General features: G+C 39.2%; 3 protein-coding genes across 6 annotated transcripts; all 3 read left to right on the forward strand.

The window, feature by feature from the left end:
- The first annotated feature begins 45 nt into the window (after nt 1–45).
- LOC132982047 (cyclic nucleotide-gated cation channel beta-1-like) lies at nt 46–3,214 on the forward strand. 2 transcript variants are annotated; one of them, XM_061048285.1, is made up of 3 exons: nt 46–217; nt 347–1,221; nt 2,794–3,214. In XM_061048285.1, exons 2-3 carry the CDS (start codon nt 361–363, stop codon nt 2,932–2,934), a joined length of 1,002 nt encoding a protein of 333 aa, XP_060904268.1. In that variant the 5' UTR covers nt 46–217; nt 347–360; the 3' UTR covers nt 2,935–3,214. The 2 variants fall into 2 exon arrangements, with proteins under 2 accessions (XP_060904268.1, XP_060904266.1); XM_061048283.1 differs by having other exon boundaries at nt 46–1,221.
- LOC132982584 (inositol-trisphosphate 3-kinase B-like) lies at nt 2,991–6,564 on the forward strand. The gene is made up of 6 exons (XM_061049134.1): nt 2,991–3,003; nt 3,112–3,367; nt 3,936–4,140; nt 4,240–4,341; nt 4,933–5,004; nt 5,125–6,564. Exons 1-6 carry the CDS (start codon nt 2,991–2,993, stop codon nt 5,374–5,376), a joined length of 900 nt encoding a protein of 299 aa, XP_060905117.1. The 3' UTR covers nt 5,377–6,564.
- Nucleotides 6,565–7,201: 637 nt separating this feature from the next.
- On the forward strand, nt 7,202–23,326 carry nxf1a (nuclear RNA export factor 1a). 3 transcript variants are annotated; one of them, XM_061048288.1, is made up of 22 exons: nt 7,202–7,313; nt 9,819–9,878; nt 10,285–10,498; nt 12,642–12,831; nt 12,917–13,000; nt 13,133–13,237; nt 15,483–15,563; nt 15,903–15,972; nt 16,990–17,078; nt 17,200–17,307; nt 17,423–17,532; nt 20,186–20,222; nt 20,456–20,524; nt 20,925–20,980; nt 21,151–21,258; nt 21,470–21,528; nt 21,644–21,759; nt 21,864–21,906; nt 22,007–22,085; nt 22,547–22,729; nt 22,810–22,870; nt 22,962–23,326. In XM_061048288.1, the coding sequence occupies exons 1-22, from the start codon at nt 7,244–7,246 to the stop codon at nt 22,998–23,000; spliced, it is 2,031 nt and encodes a 676-aa protein (XP_060904271.1). In that variant the 5' UTR covers nt 7,202–7,243; the 3' UTR covers nt 23,001–23,326. The 3 variants fall into 3 exon arrangements, with proteins under 3 accessions (XP_060904271.1, XP_060904272.1, XP_060904273.1); XM_061048289.1 differs by lacking the exon at nt 9,819–9,878 and having other exon boundaries at nt 7,228–7,313; XM_061048290.1 differs by lacking the exons at nt 7,202–7,313; nt 9,819–9,878 and adding an exon at nt 9,510–9,756.
- The last annotated feature ends 472 nt before the right edge of the window (nt 23,327–23,798 follow it).

Consider the following 23,798-nt stretch of genomic DNA (forward strand, 5'->3'; position numbering starts at 1 on the left):
CAAAGTACGCACTCATATCAGGTGGGAGGACACCTTACTGCATTTCCAGAGTCTATCAAGCATAGGTGTTATTCCTGGATATCAGGTTGCCCTGCGGCTCTTCTTGCTGAATGAAGCTTTGGATATGTATTAACGTCACTGCATGCAAACTATAACAGCAGCAGTGAGTGCTGCAGCTCACTGACGGGCACTAAAAACTAACCGGTACAGGACACAGGTACGGTAGGGTGCAATTTGGTTTTATATTTCCTTTTGTGTAATTTCAAGACTACTGTTCGGGCTATTTAAGAGATACGTTTAGACTTCTTTATGCATTGTCTTCTCTTTTTCCTCTGTTTTGTACAAGCACATGTGGAACTCATGGAGTTGATTCACACTCTGCTCCCAATACTGGACACTAAGATGGATGAAAACCACATGGAGGTAATAAAGATGGAGGTAGAGAACAGACTATCAGACGAGACGCACCAACATATGTCTACGGATGAGGGTCCTTCCAGCAGCAGCATGAGACTCAAGTTAAGAACCAGACCCAGACTCCAGTCGACCAAAAGTTTCCCCCCTTACAGTCAGTGCATAGGTGGATTCGGAGAGGATTCAGAGTGGGACAATGAGCCTGATTCAGAGACAAAAATAGCTTTCCAGCACTCAGACGCCGAGATGAGTGGAGATGAGGTAGTCCAGGAACCACAAAGAAAAGAGGACTTAAAGGAGTCAAACAGAAGATGTGCAAGAGCTGAAGTAAAGGCGAAATGGAGGACAAGAAGGAAGGAGAGATTAGGGGGCAGCTTTGAGGTTGATACAGACGGATGGCGGAGTGCAAGGTTGAGCGTGAGAAAAAGGATGGAGACTGAAGAGACTGAAGGAGACGGAGAGGGTGATGATCATGAGATGGAAGGAGGAGAGTGGAACCACTGTGGAGGAAGAGGGAGACAAGAAAAGGACGAGGAGAGGAATAGGCCTTCTGTTTCAGCTGTGCAGGGAGAAGAAGAGGAGAGTGGGGAGACTCCAGAGGGGGAGGATGAACAGGCTGAGGAGCAGCCTGGAATTATAGGGGGCTCCACTTCTCATCAGTGGCCGTCCCCTCACCCTATCCTCTCTAAGCTTTTGCACTCCTCCTCCACCTCCCCCTGCTCCTCCATGAACCTCTCGTCAGCAGAGAGTGACGAGGTCTTCAGCGAGGGGGAGGATGCCACCTCAAAAAGGAGAACGCTCAGGAAGGTGAGACTAACATAAACATTTTTTTTATGTTTTCCATCATAATTATACATGTGCATCCCACCTGTGCATGCGCCTGCTCTGGTTTTCCATGGAAGAAGAAACAAAACTGTTCTTTGCACCTGTGGTTTAGGTGATTTGCATGAGTTTGAAAGGGGACTTTGACAAGGTTGGATTTGAATTATGTTTGCATGCCACGCTGCTGCTGCTGCTGCAACAGATATGAGAGCAGGTGAGAGCAGACAGTAAAGGGGGGGACTATAGGGTGTATCATTTATATTTCTGTTAAACGAAAACAGACAATTTGTGACAAAAATCGGATGAGAAAAACTTGCAGTTTATGGGCTCAAGTCTTAAATATAACACGTCTTTACATTAAAAACGTTTTCATTTAGAGACAGGGACACTTCCTGCTTGTCTTTGTTTCGTCTATGTTTTGCTGTGTTAACACGTATCGTTGCGTCTCCCACGTAGTACTGCTCTCGTCATGTCTCTCACTTGTCTTGTATTGCTCTGCATCACCTAATAAACAAATGAAATACAAAAAAAAAGGAGACAGGGACACATTGAGCATGCTCATGTCTCCATTAGCCTCTGTTGGTTTTTCTGTGTCCATACTTTTATCTGGTGGCTATTTTGTGTATATACAAAGCAGATCATAACTGTCAAGGTATATGCTGATTGCAAACAACAGATACACTAACAGTCATAACAGCTGTTGGAGTTTACACAGGACTGGGTAGTGTACTTTTACCCTACAGCGTCCCTAACATATGTCTTTCAATCGGATTTATTTTATCAGGGGAGTGGTGAGACACTGGGACTTATACAACGGCTCTTTTGACTTGTCACTGTGGGACGAACACAGTCACACTGTCATGACCTCCTGTTTCGTTTCTGTGTTGTTATTAAAGCCTTTGCTTAACCTGCTTTGAGGACGGCTTTGGTTAGGACTGGGATGGTGTTTCAGTAATCAAAATCACACAGGGAATCCTACAAGTCTGAACGTGTTGTTATGACAACTGCTAAGTAGGGGCCCCCGGGTGGCCTAGCTGTTATGTCGCGTTCCCCATGTACAGAGGCTATAGTCCTCGTCGCAGCGGCTGTGGGTTCAAATCCGAACACAGACCCTTTACTGATTGTCATCCACCCACTCTCTCCTCCCAGCATGCTTCCTGTCTCTCTTCAGCTGTTCTATCTAAAAAAAAAAAGGCTAAAAGGCCCAAAAGATAACTTGGAAAATACAAACACAAAATGTCTGCTATGTATTGGCCTCTGGAAGAAACAGGATGAAGTTCCATTCCTAATTCATGTCCGGTGTGAAAGGTCGGTAAAGAGTTTGAGGCAGCAGCGAAGTCCTATTTCAACCCTGTTTGCTGGCTGGTGCATTTCCTCCCTTAAACATGCAGGAGGAAATGCAGACATTCAGGTTTGGTGGATGGTTTTCAGCATCATTTAACATTTCAACATGTGCCCTGCCTCTTAGAAAACAATGCATGCCGGGAGAAGGTCCTGTACCTGAACAACAATTAAATATGTGTGACAGAACATAATCTGTTTTCCTGTGTTTCTCAGTGCCGCTCCTGGAAAACTTACCTGACCATGATGCACTGGTCGCTGCAGCGGCAGAGCTCCTGGGTTCAGCTGGCTGGACATCAAGGCATGCTTGTTACAGTGTTTCAAACAAGACACATACATGCACTCAAGGTCCTGTGACTAAGTTTACAAATTCCTCCAAGAGACACCTCAACACAGATCACGTTGCTGTTACAATGACTTATCTCTGTAGATTTGAATTTTCAGGAACTGAGACACTTTTATCTGATCATACATGCAAACATTTCGACTGTATTCAGTGTTTTTCTGCACACCTCTGGAATCTCCTGAAATAAGATGATATCCACTGTCAGCATAATGATTCCTTGCTATCAGCAGGTAACTTCCAGCTGGGTGAGGGTGGGGAGGTGTTGAAACTGTACAGTGAGGTGGAGGAGAGATGTCTGGACAGCCTGATGAGAGACATGCTGAGACCCTTCGTCCCTCAGTACCACGGCTTGGTCACCAGAGGCGAGCATTGCTACATCCGCCTGGAAGACCTGCTGAGCGGCCTGAGGAGACCCGTCATCATGGACTGCAAGATGGGAGTGAGGTGGGTGGGAATTTTGTATTTTTTTTTTCAAAACAGGTGACCCATCTTTGGACTTATGTAGAAATCTGTGCCGACTATGTTGAACTCATTATATGTAAGCTATAAGAATGATCATCATTCTTATATAATAGACTCTTATGGAGGTTATATATCAGGCCTAACAGTGTATATATGTTTAAACTTTTTTATTGACTTTTCATCCTCAATGGAAATATTACTAAAAAAAAATCTTCGCCCAGTTTTTCTATTTATATTCACCTTAAATGCAGCATTTTTTCCCAAATTTTCTTCATGGATTATATGAATTTTATCTTTTATCAAGATAATCGAATTTTATTTGACTTGAATTTTATCAAGTCCTGATGCTTAAAAAGGGATATGAATGCACCCTATGAAAATCTGTAGCTAAATTTCAACGAGTGCAACCTTTATTTCCTGATCATTATTTGCACTTTATGTTTATTTTCTTTATAGACCCGTTCGTTCTGGTGTGACAATGACTACTAGAAAGAGTCTCAGTTATCTGTGATGGATGTGAACTTCTGTACATCATGAGTTTCCTTCTCAGAACCTTTCAGGTGGAGGAACTTATCACAGCGCGGGCAAAGGCCTCCATGCGGAGTGACATGTACCAGAAGATGGTGAACGTTGACCCTTCAGCACCATCAGCAGAGGAACACGCACAGAAAGCAGTGACAAAGCTGCGATACCTTCAGTGGAGAGACACAACCAGCTCCTCGTCCACACTGGGCTTCAGGATAGAGGGCATCATGGTGGGAGGAGAGAACAGTTAAATCTCTGCACAACTAATGTTAACCAAAAATACCTAAATTGCTTTCAAATGCTCTTTTGTATCTTCCTGTGTGAGTCAGATGGATGATGGCAGCATCCAACGCGACTTCAGGAACATTCGGACTTTAGCTCAGGCCACAGAGGCTCTGCTCTTCTTCACCAGGAGTCACCTGGACATCCTGGTCAGTTTTCTCTGTCATACAGGAACATGTAACATTATACCAATCCTCTGTTAGAAAACAACACATCTAAAAAAAAAATCCACATCCAAATCTTTAAATTAGTGACTAAACCAAATAAAAAAGGCTGATTTGCATAAAAAATACTTTACATGAGTTTTAGATGACTGTCTAATTTGCTCATCTTTAGTTTTCTGTCCAGCTGCTGCTCTGTGGCTGAAAAGAAGAATCAGACCTTATCGAGCCTCCGTTACACAATGAACTCACTGATGCCTCTGTAGATATCTACGTGCAAAACAAAGCTACCACAAATCTCTACATTGGAATTGTATTCAAAGGTTTTATAATAAAGATTTAATTAAACAGTAAAGAAAAAACAAGAAAATAAGAAAAAAACAGATACTGAAGTTTAGAAATAAAGCAAAATGGAGAAATACTTTTGCCCATTACATTAATATTCACTTCTTCCAAACCTTTCAACTGGCTTCCTGAAATGTGATCAATTGTTATACAGCATCTTTGATTTATCCCATTAGACTTCAAACCTTTCAAACTTAGTGTTGTTGCTGAACCGTAACCACTCTGTGTTTTCAGAAAGCATACCACTCCAGACTCCTGGCCCTGAGCGAGGCACTGAAGAATTCACTGTTTTTCAGAACCCATGAGGTCTGTTTGCATGAAGTCACACATTTTTTCATTATAATTCCACTTAACTTTGATTTGTTTTTAAATATGGGAGCTACTTTTCATTCCTCTAACACATGGACATGTTTTTGACCTGATCAGGTGATTGGCAGCTCGCTTCTCTTTGTCCATGACCACAGCAGTAAGGCCAGCGTGTGGATGATAGACTTTGGGAAGACGACCCCAGTGCCCAACATGAGTCAGCTCTTGCACGACGTCCCGTGGGCCGAGGGAAGCAGAGAGGATGGCTACCTCATCGGTCTGACCTCTCTCATTGCTTCTCTGGGTCAGGCCATCAGTGTGGCCTCCTGGCAGCAGCAGGACGGCTGCGTGGGAGAAAAACATGTTACCTGAAGTGTGCTGAGGATTGTGGTTAAATACCATGAACACTCACGGTCAGGTGGACAAAGTGGCTGCTTTCACACTCTGAACTCTTGCCTCATTTCATTCAGCGAAAGAGACAACAGAGGATGATTTTGTTCATAGTAAAAGCATCACCACAGACGTATAGTGAAAAGAGCAAGAATGTGACTCGGCTCAAATTCAGAGAATTGTGTTGTGGTCGTCTTGAAATTGTAAATACTGTTATTGTCATCACAAGTTCTTCTTGTTACAAGGACTGATATAAGAGAATGTTTTCCTTATTATGTATTCCCTTTTTGTTGTAATTTCGAAGAAGGCTATATAAATATATATGATTGAACACCCTTTAAATTGTACCTGTTAAGAATCAGTCTTTTTGACTCATGAACAGACCATAAGATAAATATTCGATTCAGGAGAAAATATTATCAGGGGTTAAAATGATTTTCATATCACACAGTTAGTATATTTTTGTCCAGATAACAGACTACATGCTCTAAATGATACTCAACAATGGGTAACAGACATGTTTACTTCAAATGGTGGCAAAAAAAGGCAAAAACACACATCTTGTATGATGAGCCATAAAATATACAATTTATTTTTTTAAAACACTAACCTATGTATTTCACACAATATAGACTCTTCCTAAACTGATGGTGACCCTTGAGCAGCTTTGATGTCGTTACAAACTCTTGCAGCCAAATATTGTTAAAACATACAAAACCTTTCTAAGGTTTCTGAAGTTTTCTAAAATCATCAGATGTTTCAGGTTGAGTTTGTGGGTGATAGTTAAGAAAGTGGTGCTCATGTGATTGTAGACTATAATGTTGAAGCAGCTGTAAAACATCATACAGCTTCAAACTATAGTTTTATTTTTGGGCTTTTGTGCCTTTAATGGAGAGATAGGACAGTGGATAGAGTTTGAAATCAGGGAGAGAGAGAGTGGGGATTGACATGCAGGCGGGGAGCCACAGGCTGGATTCAAACTAGAACTGATAGAAGCTGACAAAAGATATTTGGATATGCCAAAACAAGAAAAAAGTCATAGTCACGCTTCAAATAGCCTACTTACATTCATTTAAAAAAAAAAAACAGAGACTAAATCATGTAATATGTCTAAATTAACAGTAAGATACACCTACTGTGGCTAAGACTAATAAAACCTTTTATACAGTCTTTGTTCTCTTAGGTGTGTTGATTGTAAGAGTAATTTGAAGTGTTGTTTCTAAAATGTTGTTCTCCTCATTCAAACCAATGAATAGCCTATAGACCTACAAAGGCCAAATACACATCAATAAATTACACGACAAAATACACATCAATAAATTACACGACAAAATACAACAAAAAGGCGTATCAACTCATCTCAAAGATAATATAGGTATAAAAAAAAGAGTAGCTTACACCAGCGGAAAGTAGGCAGTATATTGCCAGCTTGTAATGAGCTATTAGTAGAAGGGTAGAATCAATCTGTCCACCAGGTGGCGCCACTCTGTTGACGGCGACGGAGACAAGTGAGCGGGACAACTGACAACAACCGGGGACATCAGTCAGTCGAAGGAGGTATATATTATATATAATAATAATAATAATAATAATAATAATATAATAATAATAATAATATATAAGAAGTATATTACCACGTTAAAATAATTAATCCGTAAACTGTGTTTGTATGCTGTGTTGTCTTGTCGTTGTGCTAACGCTAAAACTAACGTAGTGCTCACAGATCATTGAAAGTTGACTTAAATGTTCGCAGTTTGTTAAGCATGTTTCCCTCTTGTTTAGAATATATAATGATAGAAACAATTCTGATAGTGTTTCTAAAGGCTAAAACTGAAGGCTTTTTTTCGGGATGGATCGTGTGAATTTGTGCCAGAGGAGCTACCCGAACCTAGCCGTAGTGACACGTGTGTTGAGTCAAGGTATGTTAACAACCCTTATAACATCAACATCTGCAAGTTTTCACATGGGGAAAGTCCAGAGAAGTTACCAAATTACCTCTAGAAATGGGCAAGTATGATGGGGATAATGAATGCAATGTATAATGTTTGAAAATAAATAAACCTCCTGGGTTGTTGGACTGGACTGGGTGGAGATACTCCAGCTTTTCAACATCCACACAAACTTATATTCCTTCTAATACATTAGACACAAGGGGTGAAACAGCCACATAATTTAAAAAATAACTGCTTCAAATTAAAGTAAAAGGAATGTCATAGATACTCGTAAAACACGTCACACCCCTTAATGTGATTAATGATGTGGAAAAAAAAACAAAAACCACAAATCAAAAGTCAACTATTGTGACTCAATATAATTTCCACTGGTTGAAAAGTAAGAGTGGTTGACATATTTATTCAAATGTGTCATTAATTTTAAGTTATATTATATATTATTATATTTCTATATCTCTAGTCTAGAATGTAAAAAAAAATGTCATGTAAATTGAAGCGATGTGTTTTTTAGATTTCTGAAGGCTGAATGTTTATATACTGAATTACATACACGCATATAGTCACAGCTTTGTAGCCTACTCTATAATCTACTGAACTATGTAAACACCATGGTAAACAAATACACAAAAGAAAACAAAAATATGTATGGGTGTGTGTAAAATATCATTTTAAGGTGAATTCTTTTAGAACAACATTAAAACACAGATGTGGAGTAAAAATTATGGAATTGTCAAGAGAGAGCCTTACATTGCTGTGTGAACACTCAACAACTCAAACCCCTTTATGTGAAGAAAATATCTGCCCAGTATGAGGCAGAAGAATTATATTTAAGTTGATTGGATTGAATTGGTCAACTCTTAAAGTTTACCTGAATTATTTGTTTATTTTTCTTATGCTAAGCGTGTGGTGGCTTGTACTCACATGATGCCATATGCAATTGTGAATGTATTATTATTTTTTAAATATATTTTATCTATACATTTTCAGTTTTATAAACAAACAGCACTGCAACAAAAAGCCCCCCTAAGACAAGAGGAATTAGAAAAATAAGAAACATAGGGCAGGGTGAAAATAAAGCAAAACAACAACAAAGACATTATAGGATATCTTACAATACAGTAAGTCAACATTTGTTTTAAAAGAATCAGCACCAACTGTTAAGAGATCACGGTGTGTCTCACTGGCCTAGGACAGTATAAGTACATGGTTTCTATACATATAAGTAGTGTGGACAACTGTTTGCACAAACTTATACAAGCAGAATAAAACTTTAGGCTGTCTTTGATAAGATTGTGACTGTATTTTAAGTGTTTTGGCCAAAAAAAAGAAAAAAGTACAAGTTTGTTTTTTACCTTTTTATTTATTTGTCCTTGCACAAAGGGCAGGTTTATACGTTTATCTTCCTCCTGCACCTTTTCATTATTTATAAAAGCAAAAAAATGAAGTTTTGTTCTATAAAGATAAAGATAAACTTTATTGATCCCCCGTGGGGGAAATTTGTGCATTACAGCAGCTCCAGAAAACAGGACACGGGAATATAATTATTAAAAATAAAAATAGAAGTTAAAATCAAATCAAACATATTTACATCAGTTAAATAAAAAAAATACAATAATGTAAAATTACACAGTAACTAAACAGGAAAGGGTTTTGTTCTTAAAAAAATTGTATATTGTGCGGCTTAAAAGGAATAAAACAAATGAAACGATATATATATTTAGCCAAGTTGTATACAAACACATAATATTTTTTCTTACAAATGACGCTACTGCAATTATAATTAATTTTATTTTTTATATTTATTTATTTTTTGTTCCAAAGGACAAGCCCCTAACTCTATAGGCGGCTCTCGTCTGTTTTATAGGAAACAACCTGTGGGGGCGCCAGTGAGTCGTGACTGCAGTCAGTGCTTAAAGGACTTTTCATTATGCTTGGCTGTCGGAGATATTATTCCTGATACCGTAAACCATGATGTAAATTAAACAAGGTTACACACCGTGTATGTTAGTTTGTGCTAGCTACTATCATGTCCGTGTTTTTGTTTGTTTGTTTGTTTGTTTGTTTGCGGTTTACGACCACGAAATCAAAAGGTTTAGTGTTTGAACTCCCCGCGTCTTGTTGTCCCGGAAGGGAAAGAGCGTCCGGCGTAACATTTCCGTTGTCTTCCCATCAACGCGCAGTAGGAGAGGCTAGCTGAGCTAAGCTACCAGCTGGTTAAAGAGCAGCCCGCTGTGGTTGTCTTTGTTTCTCGTCTGAACGTCTTGACATGTGGCAGCCTCTTCTTTAGTGTAATATTAGTGCTTCGCAAAAAGAAAGAAACGGAACCCAGCCGGTTTTATTTTCCACCCAGTGCTGTGCTTTTGTCAAAACTGTTCCAGAAACATGGCGGATGGCGGGCATTACTACAACGGTGAGAAACATGTTCACTATCGGCCTTACTTATGTTGTGCTACCTGTGCCGTTTCCCTCCAGACCGAGGGGACTTTATGGTCAGCAGAGAGGTCAGGAGCACTGGTTTCATTGTCCAAGGAGGTAAAATGATATCTCGGCCCTTTATGGAGGTCTGATTGTTGTTTTTGTAGAGCATGAGGAGTAACAATCAACTCCATTATTGCTTTGTGATGTTAATTATAAAAGTGTAAGAATAAGTACCTTTGGCATATTGTTTTGATCACTATTTTTGTTAAGATGTCTGAGAGTGATCTAGTTAAAGATTTGTAGGTTATGTATTGTTAATTTATTATTCATACTGCAGGAAATAAGAATTATTGTCAGGCTTTAATTTTCTGCCAAAGTCCTCCTCTTGCTGTGATTTATATAATGATAGAATTGTAATCAACTTTGATCTGATTTTAATGTTTTTGATATGACTTTTTATGTGTATGATAATATATTAACATCAAACTGAGTAATGTCTGAATGCTATTCCCTTTCTCAGAGCATGATGATAGGACTGCTCCACAGCAGTATCGCAACCGTAAAGGCAGGGACGGCAACAAGGGTCGGTCAAATGACAGGTCCCGCAGAGACCGCCCGAGAGGTGGTGGCCCTGGAGGCTTTGCAGGTCCTGGGCCACGGTCTAGGCTTGATGATCCCGATGGAGATGTAACTATGAGCGACAACTCCCAGGACAGCAGCTCCCAGAACAGATTGTAAGTGTGTGGCTTACTAACCAAGACAAGTCGTTGACATACTTTATCAGCTGTATATTTTATTAAATTGCCCAAAACAATAATCTTGCATTTAGAATGTTTTAACCTTACCTTAAATCACTTTCTCACAACAGCAGGTGAGCTGCTTGAGGAGGAGGACACCTAACATTTACATTTACAACAGGGTATCAACAGAATCAAAAATGGGCTTACGGTCTTTAAAACGGCAACATATGAGGATCCTTATTTACAATGAGGCATCAAACTTCAACCCATGCAAAAAAAATACTAAAACTGTAGAGCATATACCGTAACTCCACTAGGGCTGTTGAAATTAATCATTTAATCGATGCATCGCGATGCAGACTAGAAGATTAATGCATCGATGCTGGGACAGGACGTAATCGATGCTGACGAGGGTTAGAAAAAAGCATCTGCCAAGCGCTGAATGTGGTCCTTTTGCGCAGCGTTGAGTGAGTGTTTTACCTAAACATACACGGTGGTGTGTAAATGAAAACAACGTAAATTGAGTCCTGGTCCTGTGCTTGCTGACTTTATGAGCAGAGTCAGCTGGTCATGCACGCTCAGACCACAGTGCTTCGCTGCAGGCTGAAATGCTTTGACTTCATTACAGCTAAAGGTGTGTTTAAACTGATGCCTCGCTTTCTTAAGTCCAGGATAACTAAAAGAAGTGGGCTGTGGCGGTGACTCGTGATAAAGTGAGCGGCTGTAAACACAGTTGACTCCCGACACAGCGTCATCAAGAATCACCGCTAAAGTGCACTTCCGCTAAAGCTGCGTTCGTTCGATGATAAACACTTTCTATTTCCGACAAGTTCTTCACAATAGAAGTCCCCGACCTATCTGAAGTTGAAGTGCTTTTAATGTGAAACACTCATCAGGAAATGGGGTGTTAACAGCAGTAGCAACTTAACACAACTCGTCTGAAATAAAAAGGACAGAAACAAAACTAACCCTGAACAAAGCTCACAGCTAAAGGCTACAAGGTCCTGAGAAGGGAACACACAGACTTAAAAACATCTTTCTCTCGAATAATAAACTAAACACACAAAAACTTATACCTATTACCTATACTGTAGGCTACCTCTATAATGTATTAATTTTAACCTACAATGTAAAGATATTGATAATGACATTGTTGTCTCAATCACTTTTTTAAATTATACAAAAGAAGTTCATATTTATAAGACTGTTTGTCTCTGCTTATGAAAAAGTAGCCATGTGCAGTAATATAGAAAATTGAGGATGAATTGTGATATCGAATCGAATCGTTGACTGGATAGTCGTAATCGAATCGAAAGACCAGTGAAGATGCACAGCTCTAAACTCCACTGACCTTAATACCCGTTATGTCCAACTGTGTAAACTTTTGATAGTCCGTAGCGACAGCCCAACATTCCTTGATTCCCATAATGCTTTGTGCAGGACTGATTGTCAAATCCAAGAAAATGCTACATATTGTTTAGTGTTGTTAACTGGGAGGATGTTTTTTTTTAATGCAGATAAATTTCAGTTTATGTAAATCTGTAGTTTGACACCATAATTGAAGGGACCATTACGTCTCATGACTACAGCTCTCCTACGTAGACAGTCATTCTTCAAACTTGACAACATGTCTGGTAAGGTATACAATTAGAATATAATGTTCATGTAGAGTCACGAAGAAAGACCTAGTTAATCACATAAAGGGTTAAGTAAGATGAAATCATTATTATGGTGATATTTCTTCACACAACCCACCTGCAGGACCCGACCAAGGCCCACACTTTGGGAAGCACTGAGTTGGATGATAGTATAAATCCACCATAAAAGATTGTATAGCATTTTTTAAGACTCGGAAAGTGCATTAAATGTGTTTTAAGTCAGAAGGCTATGTAAGAAATGTTCACGGTAAACCAAACTGTTAAAAATGGACAGAGTCATCCTGTAAGCAAATGCGTAGTAGAAAATAAATCCCACCATCGACAAAAAGTTTACTCTTAAGACCTGCTAGTTTCAAATAACTATGCGACACACCATCATAAACTGTTGCAATTGTTCCTGGGTTCTGGGAAAGCTCTTACAGTGGATACTGACTAAAAAGTATTTGATTTAATATATGGTCTTGTTTTGTCTTATTCAGCACGCCATATGGAAGACCTTTTCGGAAAAGAGGGGATGGACGGTTTGACAGAGACAGACGACAAGGCAGAGGAGGAGGAGGAGGAGGAGGAAACAGGGGAGGTGGAGGCAACTTTAGGGGCCCGGACAGAGGTGGAGGAGGCGGCACTGGAGGAGTAGGGAAAACCCGGTCAGGATGGTACAAAGTAACGGTGCGTATCATTACAGGTGCTACGTGAAATGTAGGTTTTTTTTAAATCTGTACAAGGAGCTCATACTTGGCTCTTCTGTTGACAGATACCACACGGGAGAAAATATGACAAGAAATGGATATTGACAGCACTACAGAACATCTGTTCAGTTACCTACACACCTGTCCAGGTGAGGTTCAGCACTATCTTATTATTCAGAAAAAAAAACATGTATTCATACTTGAATCAACTATTATGCCTTTATTATTCATATAAATATTGACGACACTAATTGCGTTTCTTCCTTCCCCTTTCTGTCCAGTTCCACGTCGACCATAATCGAGCTCATTTCTATGTGGATGATTCATCTGCTGCTACCGCTTTGCACAGATGTTCCCACAAAATCACAGACACAGATGGCTATAAGGTATGCTTTTGAAACAATGAAAGAACTGACTGACTATTTGTGTTGTAAAGATAAACCTATCACATTTGATAAGAGATCTTTACGTTAAAGATTTAGTTAAATCTAATTGTTTCTCAGAGCTATTGCCTCCTATCACTGTTTAGCATCTTTGCTCTCTCATGACTGAGTTTGCCTTTTTATGTTTTAAGAGAATAACGTTAGCTTAGGTGGCTTGCCAATTAGTTCATGAGGAGAAAACAACATCGTCCGAAATCTCCAAAGCAGTTTACAGTTCTCGACTCCTTTTAAGAGGCAGAAATCTTATACATCATATACATGATGTCAGAATGTTTGTTTGTACAGAAGACGTATTCTCTTGTCTATTGAAAGATTTATGAGATATAAGATAATTTATGTTATTAGTTCCATGAAGTCGAAAAATTACCTTTGATCCAATTAGCTTATCAATTTGTATTGGATCAAAATGGGCTGAATCTAACTGATTCAATTTGTCCTATATTTTAATGAACGGTCCCAGAATCAGATCTTTTTATATATATATATATATATATAATTATTTTTTTATAATTATTTTTATTACTTGCTTTCCATCAGTCATACTTGCAAGTTTTTTATCAACCAAAATAATACCATAACATTTAACATAGTTACACTTTTCAAGAGTGAAATCAGGATCACATGAGATATTTACCTTTATATGCCAAGACACAACAGAGAAAACACATAAAATAAAATAAAATATATATATAAATATAGAAACATGTACATTAATGTCCCATCATTCATGTCACTCAAATCTCGTCCCTCGCATCCCACCCTCTACCACATTAATACACATGCACGCACGCACACACACACACACACACACACACACACACACACACACACACGCGCGCGTGTCCTTGTCCTGTGTTCTCTACCGCTTTCCACCCCACTCCTGCCAGCCATGTCACAGATTGTTTCATAGATTTTATAATGCTTCTTTGATACACTTCCTTACGACATTGAATTGTTTAATCTTGTTGTAATCTTCAGATAAAGCCTTTTCTATAGTCAAATAATTTCTCATCAATTCTTTCCAAGTTTGAAGAGAAGGGGCCTCTTCGTTCTTCCAGTGATTTAAAATCAGCTTTTTATAAATGAGGGCAGAGAACAGAATCTGCCATCCCAAAGGATAATGTATTTTTTCGGCATTCTGGAAAATACACACTTCAGCCGAAAAATTAGATTTTTGTTTGACATGTAACAGACATCCATTCTTGAATCTCACTCCACACTTTGTTCACTTTAGTACAAGACCAAAATGAGTGCATAAGGGAGTCAGGAGACCCACACTTCACACACTGATCAGAGGAGTTAGGATAAAACTTTTATCTCGGGTGTAATATATTCTTGTCATCAGTTTATATTGTATTAATCGCAGGTTTTCATTTGTAGTAATGCTGTTGGTAAGGTATAGACAATTCTTCCACTTTGTGGCGGCATCTTTGAAATTAAGGTCTTTATTCCATTTATCGTACAACATTTGCATTGAGTAAAGTTTAGATTGTTCCTTAAGCAGCATGTTGTACACTGTGCCAATTATTTTTTTCCTCTTTACCCAGAAACTCTTCAAAGGGTCCTGGCACCAAATCATATTCTAAATCAACATTTTCTGTAATCCAGTTTCTAAGCTGTAAATGCCTAAAATATTTAAAAGTAGTATTTTTATTTGGTATCATTTTTAAAAGGTAATCGTGTCTGCTATAAAACCCATAGCTGCTTTGAAGTCAGGGTGAATTTCAATAGAGACACAGGACATAACCTAATATGGCATAAACGAAACGACACTAGTAAACAAAAAAAACTTACACATACCCTTTGGAGCTTCTCTTCTTTAGACATGCTTCATTGAGCTACTCTGCTCCACCCCGTGGTGTGTTCAATGGCCATAACAGAACCAGTATCAATCCCAACATATAACAATAAAGTATTACATTTACCCAGAATCAGATCTTAGCCCTTGAAAAACTTGATCTAATCGTCTTGTAAAGGAGAGATTCACACTCCTTCTGACTTTTATTGCTTCAGAAAGTCTCCTTTCCTGTTTGAGTCTCTTTGTATTGTAGGATCACGGTAACATGCTACATACCATTACTTCAGCTTGCGAATGACATGCTTTATGTTTGTCAAAAAATAACAGTATGGCAACTTTGACCTCTATAAAACAACCAACCATAAATCACTATTGATCTCTTTGTTTAAGGTGGAAGTGCACGTCAACCCCAGCAATCCACCATCCTTTCTCCTCGCTGACCTGAAGCCTGAACACTTGGAACACCTTAAGGTGAACTAGAGGAAGAAATTATCCTAAATGGAGCAGTGACAACATGGGACATTTTAAGACGACAGTCATAAGTCTCTGAAATACTATTTCAAATGTAGTATAGTCTCTTGAACTATGTATTAGATTAATCTGTATAAGATGCAGAAGGATGATAAGCTGCAGGAATTTGAGGTCCGACTGTTAAGCGAGTGGAGTCAGCTTTGCACTTGATGTGACAGAAGTAGAAAGGGAGTTGTTATTTTCAAAGTAATTTGGTTGTGTTTCATTTGATTTAAAATATTTGAATGCTATTCAGATGTAGCCTCACATAATGGCTTAATGACTGTTTATTTTCCACAGCAATGCATGGCAAAACGTTTTGATGGTTCTCAGCAATCACTGGACTTGAACAACATCAGAACGGACCCAGGTAATCATGCTAGAGATTCATTCTTAACCCAATTTGGGGTTTCAGGGTTATGCACTAGAAAGAAACTTAGACCTGTAATTGTTTGGCTCTTGCCACACTACCATTCTGTAGTATAAACTGATCTTGATGATGTATGAGATTACACCAAACTGATTGAGTGCATGATCCACTTATAAAAGCCCCTGCATCTGCAATGTTGTGAACTGGGAGCTGCAAAGTCACATTCTGAAGCCCCTTAATAGATAAAGAGTTGCAGCATCCTCCATGTAATTAACTTGACCTAACCTGTCCATCCTTACCTGTAAATTGATTTGCAAATATGTTATGTCAAAACCTTGATACTTGATACAGAAAGCTCCATTTAAATTTAAAATGTGATATGGGGCATCTAACATTAGTTTTCATGACTGTCAGTGGTAATGGATGGATACGCTTTCTAGGACATGCGCGAGTGTTCTGTACGCCGCAACTTAGCCCGAGCTGGCCGGAGCACAACACATCAATTTAGCACAGAAAAGAACAAGCGGGACGGGAATTCAGACACCGATACAACATTGAAGCATCCGGTTTATTTTCAGAATTAAACACTCCGGTTTGACGGTTCAGAAAAACGACCCTTTGTGTGTTTGTTTATAAGGTTAGTATTGAGTTGTATACCACGTACATCGTATTATCTCGTGCTGTCGCGAGTGAATCTTGAACATTACCGCGGAAATTCCTTTGTCTCCGTACTCCACTGGAGCTTAAATATGTATCCTAAGAATGGGGCAAATGCCAGGCACATTTAAAAATAAAAAATAAATACAGAGACTGAATTAAAAGGCTCTTGTTACTGGTTTACTTACAGTGGCTGTGAAGTAAAATTCAGAACATATCTTTGCCATGATTTCTATATAAAGCTGTCGAGATTGTGCAGACAATATAAAGCCTTGGACAGATTGTTGTTTATTACTTCTTGAATAATAAGTCTTCTTTTAGTCTTTAGCACATTTTTGCTCATGTAATTTTGTATGACAGACTTGGTGTCCCAGAACATTGAAGTCATCTTGAACCGAAAGTCAAACATGGAAGCTGTTATCAAGATCATCCAAGAAAACATTCCAGAGGTAATTTGAATGCACAGAAGGTTTTTGATGTAGTTTGAACCCTAGCTGTGAACGGTAGCTTCTTGCTAATAGGCAGCCAATCCAACTGTATGTGTTACACATGTTTCTGTGATTTTTCCAGTTGACGTGCTTGAACATGAGTAACAACCGAATTCACAAACTGGATGAACTTGGTGAATTGGTTACAAAGGTGCCTAATCTGAAGACACTCAACCTTTCCCACAACGAGGTGAATTACTGTACATTGGATTTTGAGAATGATAATTAAGCATACATTTGGCACTCTAGCTGGTTTGATTTAGTTCCTGTTATCACACCTACTCTCTTCTTCTGTTTGTGTTCAGCTGAAGTCCGACCGGGAGCTGGACAAAGTGAAAGGCCTGAAGCTGGTGGAACTGTGGCTCAACAGGAACCCGCTGTGTGACTTCTTCAAGGATCAGGCCTCATACATCAGGTCAGTCAGTTGATCAGGGGGTGAGGGAAGATGTTGGACCATTTGGATGTCCAGTAGTGTCTGCTGTATGACAGGTGTATGCAGCAGTGATCTACTTATGGAAGATCAAGGAAGCTTTGGTGATCTTTGCTGTAAGATGTCTTCACGTTAGCTTAAAAAATACTTCCTTAGCAGTCAAAGATTAACTTTTGGACCAACAGGTGCATCTGACATTCACTGTAACGCCCTGTGTTTGTGTGTGTGTGTGTGTGTTTTGTGTGGCAGACCCTTATGGTGAAAAGAAGATTCTTATTTTTAAGATTCTTATTTTCTATATTGCCTTTTCCCACTGAAATCTAAACATTTCTTGTTTTTAAACATCGCTAAGGACATAAAACCACAATCTGTTTCACTTCATTCCGGTCTTAAACTCTTGATCTTCTCTTTGCTGGTTAGCATTTAGCCTCTCTGTGGGACATCCTTTCAAGCTTCTGTTCTGGTTCTCAGTGACTCTGTACCCAGCATCCCCCTGCTGACATCTTGAAAAGTTATCCCATAACCTGCTATAAAACACATATGTAAGATGCATAAAATAATCACTTAACTTAAAAGAGAAATTTAACATTACATCTCTTTAGCTCAATTTTCAGTGAACTTCTTTTGAAGAAATCGCTTGAGCAGTACTGTAAAACAGTGTAGCTGTGTTATCTGTGAGAGAGCAATCAACAGTTGTTTTGACAAACGTTCGGAAGAAACCAAGAAAACTCACAGCAAGTGACTTCCCCTCCCCTCAAAACACCCTTGCCCACTTGGTCCCCCCCCCTCCCGTATTAGGCCAGTATGGAAGGCTGGATAGCCTATGACGGGTAAGATCCCACCTTGAAACCTCGGGACAACCTAAGGCAGGCACAGTCACGATTACTCGGCCTCAGTCCCTGTGAGCTCTGACTCACAATATACACGACGAGAAGAATTTGAGCAGAAGGGGCTCCACCGGACAAATGTGGGCTGAGGAGGAGGGGAATATGTGTCACTATCAGTGACCAATGATCAGCCAAAGAGAAAAGCACTTTGTGCCTTCCACTAAGTTGGGTCTGTTTGGCCTGAAAGAAGCTTCTGCTGTTCATGGAATGACCTGGAGGGTTTGGCAAATAACCCCTAACTAAACTTCTGAGGGGATTACACTCTGAACTGAATCAAAGTTCAGTTTTGCCTGAAATGTGTGTTGAGAAAACACACTTCTCATACAGTGTTTGCTATCTGTGACCACCAGTACAAAAGAGCTCACATATTGAACAGAGACAGCAGAAAAGAGGATTTCTGCTCTGGACAGACACCTAATGATTTCCTGTCCCTCTGTAACCAGAGGGCAGGATCCAAACTAAGCTTAATAATAAAAAGCCATCAGCATTAAGTCCAGTTACTACTTTTGCACGAAGAGCAGTCTCTTCAGAATTGATGGTGTCTTTGAGATACTCCATTGATAACAGGTTGATTGTACAGGAGGGGAAGACTTTAGGATGAGCGGTGGGACTGCTGGGTCCGACTCACTTTGTAGCCTGCTGTCTTTTTTTTTTTTTCAACTCTTTTCTCAGGAAGTCACTCTTTGCTGACAATCATGGTTGCAGACCTCTTAAATGATGATGTGTGACTGGCACCTCTTCTGAATGTTAGACCACTTTGTGTGTTTGTGTGAGTTCTACATTATATCTTCTGTACCGGTTTTGTATTTTGGTGACGTTAACGACGTTAACCCATGACTGTCGGTAACCACCTCTCTGCCCAGCAATGTATACCTTTTTGTTTCACAAAAGGAAAATGGAAATGTTTACAGCGCAGTCTGTTAGATCTTGGGTTCTACATATTTGTGTGTGTGTGTGTGTGTGCTCTTAGAAAAGTGTGTTTATGTTGCTCCCCCATGTCAGATCTGTGTTTCTCCATATTGGGGGAGAGGGTGAGTATACCTGCTGGTAAGTACACTTGGGGAAGGGAGAACTTTTAAAGCGCCAAGTTAAAAATTAGAGAAAGGACAAGGGTTTGGCTATTTACTAGTGTACAGAGCCCTACACTATTTGTTGAAGGTACTCACCACTTTCATGTGTTTGTCCCCATATTCTCCTAAATGTTAAATAAAAGGCATATATATGACCCAAATGTAATGCCTTTGCACAAGAGATTAACTCCATATTACTGTCTCATCTGTTGTATAACCCTTTATTCTTTGCACAGTCTGAGAATAAAAGTGGGCTTCCTGATCATACTAGGTTAGAAACTTGTCTGTTTAAAATTGTTACAGCAAACTTCATTGATGGTCATCACTGGAGCAAAGAGTCTCTGAGGAGCTGACAGACTGGAGTCACACTGATCTAATTTCTACCTCTCTTTTGCTTTTATCACTGTTAATATTGTGGTAATTAGTACAAAAAGTAAGAAAAGAACTCTCCCCCACCTTGCCCCACTATATCCTCTGTTATCTTGATGTTTCACTTTGGACATTGACCTATTTTAGTTTGGCAGCCTTCGCACAACACTGTGCCAAAACCATCTGAAAGACTATAAATGAGAATAAGTCAACAGGTTTGATTGGCATTGGTATCAAACATGATTAATCTGATACGTGAGAGTTGGTTTGTGATGATAACTTTCTTGTTCTTTATTTTTGTTCCTGTGCCAGTGCTGTGCGACAGAGGTTTCCCCGGCTTCTTAAACTGGTAAGACATCAAGTTTGTCTCCTATCTTTGTCCCTTTGCAGTCATCGTCCATTCTAAAAAGAGATTATTATCTAGTTTTTCAAATGTGTTCACATACAGCTTTTGGAGACACTTTTTGTAGCAAATTTTCATGTAGGCATCCCGATGTACTATCTATGAAGAAAGAATAAACAATGGCAAAAACATTTTCCCATATTAATATCTTTCTTCCTTTATTTGCTGTTTCTTTTTAGGATGGTAACGACCTCCCGCCACCCATTGGCTTTGATGTGGAAACGCCCACCACCATTCCTCCCTGCAAGGTTACTTATTTTATCTCATGTGATTCATGGTGTATTTTTATTTTACTTAGACGTTTTCATGTTTTTGCCCCCGGTTTAATGTACAGTATATTAATTTAGAACCTTGCAAGAGACAGTATTCCCACGGCAGCCATGTTGCCATGACGTCACACTCAAGGTTGGGTGACCTCCTTTGCTTTGTTTGGATTTGCAGTACTTTAAAATATGTCATCAGTTAGCTCATTCACAGTTTTTGTCAGTTTGTGTGCTCCCTGTAGAGAAGTCCTGTGCAAATTTCCAGCAGACTTAAGTTTACTGCACTCCGCGTTAATCAATGTTGTGGGGGGGGGGGGGATGGGTGTTGGAGACCCCTGCTTAAATTAATAATCTATGTTCCTTTTTTTTTTTATAACCATTGCAGGGCAGCTGTTTTGGCTCTGATGAAATCAAGGCTCTTATCCTTCGTTTCTTGCAACAGTGAGTTTTCAACTCTTTTGTTGACATTCTTTTCACAGCAGCAGTCACTTCATCAGGGTGTTAGCCATGTCAAAACTGAATCATGTAATGTGACCCAAAATCTGACTCATTACAGAGTTTATTTTTATTCTATAAAACTTCCAGTAAAATGATGCATGATTGTGTCGCAGGTACTACAGTATCTACGACTCGGGGGACAGACAGCCGCTCCTTGATGCTTACCATGATGGAGCATCACTGTCCCTTACAACACCGTACTCTACCCAGAACCCCTCCAGGTGAGAACCCATAAACACTCAAGTTCATAACAAGACATACACGCTACTACATCGAAGAGTACGTGGAGGAATAGGATGTTAAGTTCTTGCTGTATTTCCAGTGCTTTTAAAGATTTTTCATTCTTTTTAGTTCATTGTGCTATTTGCTGCTGTTTTCCTTGACACCTCGCTGTCTGTTGTACTCATTGATTCCACTTTCTTCTGGTTTCAGGAGCAGTCTGGGAGAGTATCATAAAGACACCCGAAACCTGAAGAGGATAAAAGACTCCAGTAAGTTGACATAATAAGCTGTGTTGACCTTTCTCATATCTTCTGAATTAATGACACTGAACATTTGTGATTTAAGATTCCTCCTGATGACCTCTCTGATTATTTCATCCTTTAGCGATACGGTTTCGACTCCTGAAGCACACGCGCCTGAACGTTGTGGCATTCCTCAACGAGCTACCCAAAACTCAGCACGACATCGCCTCCTTTACTGTTGATGTGAACACTTACACTGTGAGTTCATGTTAGCTCTGTGAGCCAGCACTTTGGATAATATGTTCCTCTCGCTCTCGGTCATTTCTCCTTGTTAATAATGGAATAATTATTTTCATTTACAGAACATGCTACTATCGTTCACAGTGAGCGGCGTCTTCAAAGAAGGTGAGATATTGGTCGTCATGGTTTTTAATTCTATTCTCATTTATTGCAAAGCCAAATCGTGTTGATCTTCTTACTAACTAGTGTCACATTTGTCTTTCAGTTGTTGTTGATGGAAAATCCAGAGAGTCCACCATGGCTTTCTCTCGGGTTTTCATCACAGTCCCAGCAGGTGGTGCAGGGTAAGTTTAAGGGAGCTCCCAGCAGTTTTCAATATCTACCAGTTCTTCATATTTGCTCTTGAAAGAGAAATGGCATTAAATGATGATCAGCATTAGTGTAAACTCAAGAGCAAAAATTTGACAAGGACAGACCTCCTTGTCTTCTCTGATTTAAATCTAGTAAAATCACAGACTTGACATAAGTGGGGTTTCAGAGTAAATTCTCCTTCATATGACAGTTTACGGTGTAGATATAGACACGGCAGGCGGAGGGGGAATCTACATGTACATACACAAGAAAAAGCCAGAGTAGTCTGACTTCATGGGTTTTATCTTGAAGAGCCTATTAATCTGGGAACTGGCGTTATATGGCTGGTGAACCTCAAGGTACAGTACATTGTGCAAATAAGCCGAGAGAAGGCGGTTCAAATGTTTCTGGTAGACTCATTCTTCCTCTTCACTCTGTTCCTGCTATGCCACAGTTTGTGCATCGTGAACGACCAGATGTTCATCCGGATGGCTACCACGGAGGAGATTCGCAGAGCCTTTGTTGCTCCCGCTCCGACTCCATCTTCGAGTCCTGTCCCCACTCTCACGGCGCCTCAGCAGGAGATGCTCACTGCCTTCTCACTGAAATCCGGCATGAACCTGGAATGGTCACAAAAGTAAGTCGTTTTTGTTCTTGTTGAAATGCCCCTTTTCCTGCCTTTACATTAAATATCTAAACTTTTTTTGACTGTTGCAGGTGTCTTCAAGACAATGGGTGGGATTTTAACACAGCGGCACAAGTTTTCACCCAGTTAAAGGTAATATAACTTTTAAAAATTCTGCATTCCTATAAAGGTTTGTTCGGTTTCACAATTCCTGAAATAATTTTTATCCTCAATCTCTTTTTAGACGGAAGGCAAGATCCCCGACGTCGCGTTCATAAAATGAAGAGTTGAATCATAATTCTGTGAAATAAAGTCTGGAGTTATTTTATTTATGACTTTTTGTTTTATCCTTTTATTCTTTTCTTTTCCTTTTATTGAGAATAATGTAGATCAAGTTATTCATGTATACTGCTGTTATTTTATCAGCCAAATGTCAACTGTTTGACCGAAGACACTGATGTGGAGATACTAAATTGTACTATCTTTAATTTTTGGTCATTGTTGTGGAAATCACTTAATGTTTTCATAGGAATAAAGACGATGGTTTACTATGTGGTCACATTGTTTTGCTGTATTATGTTTAACAATAAAAAATATTTTGTTACACAACTGTTATTTCAATTAGTTCAACCATGCAAGCAAAACATTAAGGGTGGAAGGTCTAACTCACTGTGGGAATATAAATAAAAATCACCAATAACAATGATATTTGACAGTGTTTGAAGTTACACATGTCCTAATGAAGACTGACCTGGGAGAAAACTCTTGAACAAAATGAAAAGAGTTACTTATTGCATTATAATTTTCATTTTTAGCCAAAGTTTGTAACATAGCGACATTAATAAACGATCAATTCAGGTAGGGCTGCAGAGGGAAACAGATTGAAATTAAGACAGAGATTATATCAAGCCTGTATTTAGTTTAAACGAGCAGCTTGTTCACAGCTACTTTTCAACTGATGTATGTAATTACCAATATTGTTTTGCAAATTTTTAAGTTTTTAAGTGATCAAAAGCTGTTTTAATGATCCAGTAAATATGTCACAAACTATAAAAGGCATTTTTTTTCTGAATCACTTATT

The sequence above is a fragment of the Labrus mixtus genome, chromosome 10, assembly GCF_963584025.1.
Source record: "Labrus mixtus chromosome 10, fLabMix1.1, whole genome shotgun sequence".
Lineage (NCBI taxonomy): Eukaryota > Metazoa > Chordata > Actinopteri > Labriformes > Labridae > Labrus > Labrus mixtus.

Bases quoted from the DNA above. Each gene is read 5' to 3' on its own strand.
- LOC132982047 (XM_061048283.1), top strand. From the start codon at position 310: ATGCATTGTCTTCTCTTTTTCCTCTGTTTTGTACAAGCACATGTGGAA. The intron at 1,222-2,793 runs GTGAGACTAACA...TGTGTTTCTCAG, and splicing joins AAAGGAGAACGCTCAGGAAG to TGCCGCTCCTGGAAAACTTA.
- LOC132982584 (XM_061049134.1), top strand. The intron at 3,368-3,935 runs GTGGGTGGGAAT...TTTCCTTCTCAG, and splicing joins GACTGCAAGATGGGAGTGAG to AACCTTTCAGGTGGAGGAAC. The intron at 5,005-5,124 runs GTCTGTTTGCAT...TGACCTGATCAG, and splicing joins TGTTTTTCAGAACCCATGAG to GTGATTGGCAGCTCGCTTCT.
- nxf1a (XM_061048288.1), top strand. From the start codon at position 7,244: ATGGATCGTGTGAATTTGTGCCAGAGGAGCTACCCGAACCTAGCCGTA. The intron at 7,314-9,818 runs GTATGTTAACAA...GTTTCCCTCCAG, and splicing joins GACACGTGTGTTGAGTCAAG to ACCGAGGGGACTTTATGGTC. The intron at 9,879-10,284 runs GTAAAATGATAT...TCCCTTTCTCAG, and splicing joins TGGTTTCATTGTCCAAGGAG to AGCATGATGATAGGACTGCT.